General features: G+C 39.9%; 1 protein-coding gene across 1 annotated transcript in view; it reads right to left on the bottom strand.

Moving 5' to 3' along the window:
• Positions 1 to 620: 620 nt before the first annotated feature.
• LOC101774724 (rho GTPase-activating protein 7) overlaps positions 621 to 8,195 on the bottom strand; it is a 12,662-nt gene continuing 5,087 nt past the window's right edge. The window contains exons 9-22 of the mRNA XM_022823103.1: positions 7,919 to 7,974; positions 7,758 to 7,827; positions 6,789 to 6,876; positions 6,120 to 6,363; positions 5,688 to 5,912; positions 4,219 to 4,536; positions 4,003 to 4,052; positions 3,560 to 3,620; positions 3,397 to 3,480; positions 2,586 to 2,699; positions 2,337 to 2,506; positions 1,955 to 2,021; positions 1,266 to 1,454; positions 621 to 1,191 (exon numbers count right to left, since the gene is read on the bottom strand). Of these exons, the coding sequence (XP_022678838.1) occupies positions 1,003 to 1,191; positions 1,266 to 1,454; positions 1,955 to 2,021; positions 2,337 to 2,506; positions 2,586 to 2,699; positions 3,397 to 3,480; positions 3,560 to 3,620; positions 4,003 to 4,052; positions 4,219 to 4,536; positions 5,688 to 5,912; positions 6,120 to 6,363; positions 6,789 to 6,876; positions 7,758 to 7,827; positions 7,919 to 7,974 (1,925 nt within the window). The 3' untranslated portion in view covers positions 621 to 1,002. The remainder of the gene's footprint in view (positions 1,192 to 1,265; positions 1,455 to 1,954; positions 2,022 to 2,336; positions 2,507 to 2,585; positions 2,700 to 3,396; positions 3,481 to 3,559; positions 3,621 to 4,002; positions 4,053 to 4,218; positions 4,537 to 5,687; positions 5,913 to 6,119; positions 6,364 to 6,788; positions 6,877 to 7,757; positions 7,828 to 7,918; positions 7,975 to 8,195) is intronic.

Here is an 8,195-nt window from a genome sequence, read left to right as displayed (position 1 = left end):
TTGCGGCAGTTCTTGGACCCAGGGGCTAGGGTAGCATAGCACCTGCACCCATTTGACGGTAACAGCCTCAGCCCAGCGCATAATGAACGTCGTCGCCTCGTCGGTAATGATTGATTCGCAAATTTCATTATCCAAATTTTATTGTGTGAATCAACATTTTATCCAGCTGCTAGTTTCGAAAAAAACATTTATCCAGCTGCTCAGATAGGTTTCTATGGTTAAACCTATTCACCTAAGTTTTAAGTCTCCGTATTCATCAGCAAGATAGCAACGACACGCATCCATGGTATTGACTTCACCCAACTAGACACATGCGACTTTCTCAATCTTAAAGATATACCATTCCAGCCTCTGATGCGTTTGTGTATGTGAATGCTTGCATCTATATTCATCTGTGTTCCTAAGGGAAAGAGAACATTTCATTCAGTTTTGTTCGTGAACATCGTTCCTTTTTTCCCGTCAATACATTTTGCCCTGCCTTCCATGACATTGGATTTAAACTCAAAAATAGGAACCAGTATACATACCATTTGCCAACACACATACTGGAACGTGTACATAAATCGGCACGGAAAATAGAATTGTCACAGAACCATGCTACATGGGATGGACAATAATTATGAGGAGAACACAGCTTCAAGCCTTCACCAAATTATTTATAAACTCATGCTGGGAACCTATTCTCATGTGATTCCTGTTTTCCTCATCCTTTTGCACTAGGTATGAATCAAACCGCCATACAAGGAGTCAGCCTATCCAGTTTCTATGAGAAGACGCAGAAAATACATATACACCGCCACGACACTGGAAAAACTTGTCTAAAAGGTACCTCCATGACAACATTACATACAGAATACTACATCACATCTCTCGCACCACGACAGCAAAATCATATTGAAGAAAAAAACAGATTTACACTCGCATAGGCAGTTTTCTACAATTGATAGACGGGGAAAAGAACCACTACCGAAGAATATACAATCATGGAATTGAATGCTCATCCTACCTTGGGTGGTTCCAAGGAGAGGGTGGCTTGAATGGAAAACCCTGAGAAGCAGATCCATGCCCTAAATCAAGACTATGGAGTTGTTCCATCAGTTGCGACCTCCGCTCTTTGAAGAAATCTAGTCTAGTTGTTAGTTCTACCAAAGTGGAGGATGCCACCATTGGTTGCCTCCCAAATTCAATGCCTGGCATACAAAAATGTAAGTCACCTTAAAATTTAGGCACTATATTTAACAAAAGGGGGCTGTGAGTTCACCTACCTCAGCTAACTTTGGGACATTGATGGACACAGAGGTGTTCTCTGTTGACATGCTTGTTGAGGCTTCTGTGCCTCTTGATTCACTCGAAGAGGCATCAAATGAAAGCTTACGGGTCAGTGGCCTTGAAGAACCATAAGGTAGCACGTGCTGCTTGATGTTTCTCCACTGTGATGACTCCATCAAACTCTCCTGCAAACATGATCCAATGTAACTATTGCTAGATGCTGTATAATCTACCAACTTTTCATCAGATTTAAAAGGGAATGGCACATATAACCAGTCATTTATCATATTGAAATTTTCAATAGTTAGAACCAGTCAGTTGATAATGAATGGATACGTAGAGTAACATGTTGTGAAGACCAAGTTAATGCTCAAAAACATTGCAAACCTGTTGAAGTTAATTTTAGAATTACAAGCATGAAACTCCAATGGCTGCTTCTGGGATATTTGACCACTAAAAGCTTTAATCAATCAAGGCACGCTGCCAGCTGGACAGTTTTTAATTTTCTGCTTACCAGGCACGAACAACAGTACCGCTCAAACTGAAAGTTTGTAATCGACATAGCATTTCAACAGTGCACTGAATCATGGATGCAGATAACTGGACAAGCCAAGATGTTGGGATTGAGATTTCAACAGGTTACTATCATTCAGAACAGGGTGCAAAAGAGAATTTCATAATGTACCTCGTTTCTCTGCTTCTCTTGATTGCAGAAAGCAAGGTTCATATCAAATCCATGTTGAACAAAGTTCCTGGCAGGACAAAAGTAGTATGTCAAAATGGAAATATATCTAGGGAACATGGCATGTATAACAGATGCCTACAAGCATCGAACTGTTAATTATGAAAAATAATGTCCATGAGAGTGCATGCATAGAGTCTATGTTACACCTTACAACCAGGTTTGGCATAATTCACTGATACGTAAGAAGGGAATTTTCTTATATGGCATAAAACTATTGGCAGGTCCCTTTGGATTCAGAAAGTTGCAAGAAACCAAAAGCTAACAATGCCAGAGATCAAGAAACATCTCAAAGGAACTTAAAGTAATAGAATTTGTATCTTACTGCTGCGAGAAGTGACCAGGAAGGCGGTGATGACGATCATTTGCATCCACTGTGGAGCTATGCTGGTGCTGGCGTTGTTGATTTAGTTGTAGGTGAAGCTCCGCAACCTTCTGTTTTAACCTTGCAACATCAGCTTCAGCAAGAGCAATCTCCTCAAGCTCTGCCCTTGTCTAAGGTCAACAGGGAAGAAAATAAGACTCCATCAAATAAAGCCAGAAAGTGTAGGAACAGTTCAAGGTAGAAAGGTACCTTCACATCCATCGAACGCGCACTTGAAAACTGTCCAGAAGACATGCTCAAGCCAACCTCCAATGCAGCTCGAAGATCTCTCTCAGCTTGTAGCTGTTCTTGCAACCTGGACACCTACAGTTATAAACAGTTGCAGAAAGTACTTTTCAGAACAATTATAAAACCATTTATAGATCTGAACTATTCAACAATAATAGCATCAGAAAAAAATAAAGGGGAAAGTACCAATTTGACCCCTAACTTTAGAATGTGTAGCTGAAGCCTTGAATTTAGCACAGGCAATATTTTTTACCCCTTAACTTTTGAGTTGTCTGATCCAAACCTTCCATATAGCTAGCTTATAAGTTACCAACAAACTATGCCCATCTATAATTTTCATCTATAGGGAGGACCAGAAAGGATCGAAACCCAGCCTGAACCTGGTTCCTTCTGGTTAGTAGTTACCAGAAATCCTAGCTAGGACTGAGAAATCTAAAATCAGTGAGACCTGAGTGTTTGCACGCTACTCAAAAGAATCATAGAAATTGATTATGGTATCATAGGTAGAGTGATACAAAACTAAAAAAGAAGATGAAAAAGGCAAACCAAATGAAAGCAGCAGGAAAATGAATAAGACATCAGGCATCTCATCTGCCAACAAACAAGTTCATAGTAAAAGCTCTTGAGTGTTTGAATATCCTGCGCTCCTAGAGATGGGGGTCTATACCTAAGAGTTCAAGGTAAACATGACCTAACCATAGGGCTGAGGGACCAAACTATACTTTCATCCTAAAAACACATAATTGACAAGGCAAGGGAATGGAGGGCATACATCCTGTTCCAAAGCCAATCTGCGTTCATGCAGCGCTTGTTTCCTTCTTTCCAAACTCGCTTGTAGAATTGCATTCCCCCTAGCCTGAGAGGCACTTACTATTAGACTACAGGAAGCCACTAGACCAAGGTTAATGAGCACATGGGGCACTTTCCTCACTTACCTCTTTGGCAATTCTGTTTTGCAGATCATTCTTCGCAATCTCAAGCCTTTGAATAGCAAGCCTGAAATGTTTATTAGCGTTGAAGTAAATAAAATGAATTATGGTTACATGCATTCGAGAAAAGACCAGGAAACTACCAAAAGAAAGTGTGCTTTGTTTGTAAATTTCTTTAGAAAGTTGTGGCAACATGATCAGAAAGCTAAGATACAATTACCTTCATTATCAAGTAAAGATCTTCAAATACAAACAATATTTTCCATCTTTCTAACAAAGTAGTAAGCAGGGACAATATAGATGCTACAGGACAAGAACTGTCATATATGGTGGTATAAAATGCCCTCAATGCAATACTACTTCTCATAGTTGCAAATACCAACAAAACCTACTCCATGAAAACTAGTGTAAACACATATGGTTAGTGCTTTTAGCGGCAAAGAGCTTACTCTTCTTCACCAGATGAATCAACTGATTCTGAGTGTTGGCTCTTTCTTGCCTGCATGAATCATGCATGTGAATCAGAATTTCAAACCAGACTATACTTACAAAAACCCCAAGAACAAAATGGAATTCAGTGAGCTAGAGAGAGGCTTTATTCATGCTAAAAATAAGGCAAACGAAGGGAAACAGACAAAAAAAAATAAACTAGATTTCTTGCTTACATTATTACGTCCCCAAAAGTTGCTCCGCTTCACATGTGGGTGAGATCCATTAATTTTGTTTGACTGTCTCTCTACAGAATATTCAGAAGTTTGACTAGGTACAGAAATTCCAGGATCAAAAGAAGAAAGGATCTCGCCCATAGACAAAGGAGTCTCATGACCAGATGGTGGATTAGAAGGATTGTTTTCACTGAGTAATGGGTTCACATTTGCTGAACCATTTTCAACTGAACGACTATTTTGTACTTTGCTCAAATCCACATTTCCTTCCAACACGTCTACAGGGCGTTCAGCATCTGACTCGTCAGCATTTACTGCCTGTTGATCAATCAAGAAAAGGAGAAAGTAAGCTACAGACAAGATACAGCATGGAAACTAGCAAGTGGCCAAATAAAGCATTAAATATTGGAATGTATTAGAAATTGCTAAAAATAACTAGAAATATCAACAGTGAACACAAGGGAATTTTGGAGCCGGAAAGGAATCTAACAAGCAAACGTGCTATCATAAAACTCGGAAATCCACTGTCAAACCTTGAACACAATTCGTCCACGGATATATCCAAAATTTAACACAATAAAATGAAGCTTCTAGCACAAACTGTCATTTATTTGCATGCACACTAGATGCTGCTAGGCAAAGGCAATAAGAAAATTTGACAACAATTTCACTCAAGTCGTTTGTATTTATATGGATCGATACCAATAGGACACATAACCTTTGTTACAAAAGGCCCAAGAAGAAGACAAAGCACATGAGCACTAGCAAAATCCATGTAGCAGTGCCCACACCAAAGATACGATCAGTTAGCTTGCCTATTAAAGTTAGAGATTGTTAGGGATTAATTTCCTTTTAAATAGGTTTCTATTAGTTAATTGGTAATTTTAAGTAAATTCTCTATTTAAAGAAGGAAAAGTAACTTCTTGCTGTGCCATGGGCTAATGCCCCCGCCCAGCCATCTCTCTCCTTCCCTTCCACCACACAAAAGTCAATTCATAACATAAAAAAAACTCGACCTGCAGGGGTAAGACAGCCCCTGGGTTTTTTGCTAAGAAGACCTTCTCACGCAGGCCGAGAAAACCCCCCGAACCTCTGCCCCACCCTTACACAGGGGCCCGTAACCCTTGTGATACTACCACTGGGCTGGCGACCACTACAACTACCCCCAAGTAGGAGGGCCCAAACCAACCACAGCTACGACCTGGGCTGGGCCTTGACCTATGCTTTGGTTATGGTGACAGATGAGGGGATTTTTTTAACCCCAGCCTTAAATTTGCTCCCACGGGGAGTTGAACCCAGGACCTGAGGAGTGCTACTGAGGCCATCTAACCAATTCAGCTAGACCCTTTCGCTCAATTCATAACATACACCAGTGCAAAATCAGATTAAGGACTCAGTTGCAGTAGTACCAAAGCTACCGAACACCAAGCATCAGAAAAATCACAAGAATGAAGGGGACAAAACCAAACCTTATAGTCATAGAGGTCACTGCCAGCATAACCACTGCTTTCACTCAATTTTCCACTAAGTATACGTTCCGCACCATTGTCATCATCCATTTCTTGATCTGCATCATTTTCTGCATCATGGTATCCATTGCCCTTGGCATCCAAATTCCCATCATCAGTTGATGCTTCAGTGCCACTATCTTCAATTTGAGACTCGGGTGACAAGGAACATCTGAGGTGTTCATCCTGTAAAAATGATTATCACAGATGATCAATAGGGATTATAAAGAGTGATGCTTTCTTTCTATCTCTCATGTGCGAATTTGTAAGCGCTGTTAACAAGATTTATGCTCAAATGGAATAGATTCGATTTTTTAGAGCTAAATTCAATGCGGATAATTGCAAAGGTTAAACCCAAGGGGGCAACAATACTGTAGAGTGGAAGAATCTTACATGAAAAATGCCCTCATATTCCTCTAAGAGAGTTGCGATGATGCCTTGAGCGCTGTTAGCAGCATTTGCAGCAGCAAGAAGCTGGGCAGAATCGTCACCATCCATATCAAATACCTCATCCATCTCACACTCACCAGCCAGAAGTGGACGCAGCAGAAGAGGTGCCATACAGGCAGCAACTGCTGATGCAGTCATTCGATTTTCAGAAGTATGAGATGCAATAGTGTGCATCATTTTCAAAATTCTACAGCAAAAGAAAAAAAGAAAGTATTACAACTTAAAACATGCTTTTCATCATTAACAGCAGGGATGAACAAAAATGAAACAACTACAACAAAGAAACATTGTGAAACTGTTACTTTGAATAAACTAGACAAATATTGGGAAGAATAGGAGTATTGGTGATTATTTTGAGTGCAAATGGCATCTGCAAGATAATGATAGCATGCTCAGGCTCAGTAACTGGATGTCTTTTTTTTTCTTTTTTTTTCCTCAGTAACTGGATGCCACACATAAATGTGTTCCGTAGTGAATTTAGCATAAGTTGGCTGACCAAGAGAAGTCTAATGATAAGATAGCTTGCACCCCCCCCCCCCAAAAAAAAAAAAAGAGAAAGAATATAGATGTTATATCAGTGCTTAAAGATATTGTTATGATAGTAAAACTAACCTCTGCAGCAACCTCCTATTGGGTTCAGGAAATGTCTCAGATATAGCTGAACGCATAGCATTTATCTTAGCATCCTTAGTTTCCAGGCCTAGGCAAGTAAATAAGGGTACGAACAGTTAGCCATAAAGAAACCATCAAAAGAATAGGAATGCGTGTAGAATCTTGGCTACGTCCATATTGAGTTACTAAATGCTTTAGGAAAAATTAACAGCCTTGAGAAATCTATAGATGCAACAACGGAGTTTTAGTCCCAAGCAAGTTGGGGTAGGCTAGCAATGAACCAAACATGAACCACCATCATAGAGAAATCCATAGGCGTGGGTTCCTATAATTATATTTCACCCATGGCCACAGTAACCAGTGATTCAGATACGTGAGTCCTAAATAATTGTGCCAAGTTGGACAGCCACACCAATGTTGGGTTCCAACTTCCAAATGGTAGATAGCATGTCCCAAATAAATTTGATGTGCCCAACACCCACACTCGAGTTGACTATGAAGAGAGCTACCTTATTTTCATACCAAAAAATTACACAGAGGCTCCCTTCCCTAATATCTTTTTTATGAATACAAGGGTGGTAGTATCTGGTATGAACTACTCCCTCCAGTCACAAGTGTTGTTTACATGGATTTTGACTACTAATTTCTACTATAATATGTTTACAAACCATAGCAAAATATATGATTAAGAATATAACTTTTTGAGACAAATCTACCCAATACCCTTTCAAATGTTCATGTTAACGTATAAAAAGTAATGATCATCAAATTTTGATAGGCTGACTGCACACAACCTAAACCGTCACTCATGTCACTAGAGGGAGTACCTATTAACTACAGTAATAAAGAACATAATGCATAGACAATCATCAGCACCACCACACCATCCATAACGAAATTTAAGACATACATCACATGCCAGAACATATACATAGTCAAGAACAATTGGCTTCTAAACAAAATACTTACGAAAAGCTTCCAATAATGCTGTACAGCAAGAAGCAGGCACAGGGGATGAAGGTAGCTCTCGGAGAACATGCTGTAGAGGCATTCCAACCAACACAATTAGTGAGAAGCAATTCGTGGTCTTCGGAGCACCAAAAATGTTGAAACTACAATGGCATAGGTACCTTAACGCAGTCACCGACAATGTGAGCATCCTCATCTGCTGAAAACTCAGTCCTTCCTGGTACAGAATTGAAATGATATACAGGCTAATCAATAAAAAGTTGTCTTACAACAATAAGGAGCTGTCAACGCCAAAGTCCTAAGACAGCCCATATCTACCCCATCTCTCTTTAGTTCATCCACTCTCATAACGATAATCGCTCGATACCTCTCTGTACCTTTGCCGCCACTCTTTCCCCGTTCCTCTGCAGAGCAGTGGCCAAATGCTAGCTTGCTGTT

This window comes from Setaria italica, chromosome IX (assembly GCF_000263155.2).
Source record: "Setaria italica strain Yugu1 chromosome IX, Setaria_italica_v2.0, whole genome shotgun sequence".
Taxonomy (NCBI): Eukaryota; Viridiplantae; Streptophyta; class Magnoliopsida; order Poales; family Poaceae; genus Setaria; species Setaria italica.
The sequence above is the reverse complement of the archived record's forward strand: the minus strand, read 5'-3'. Positions and strand labels throughout refer to the sequence as shown.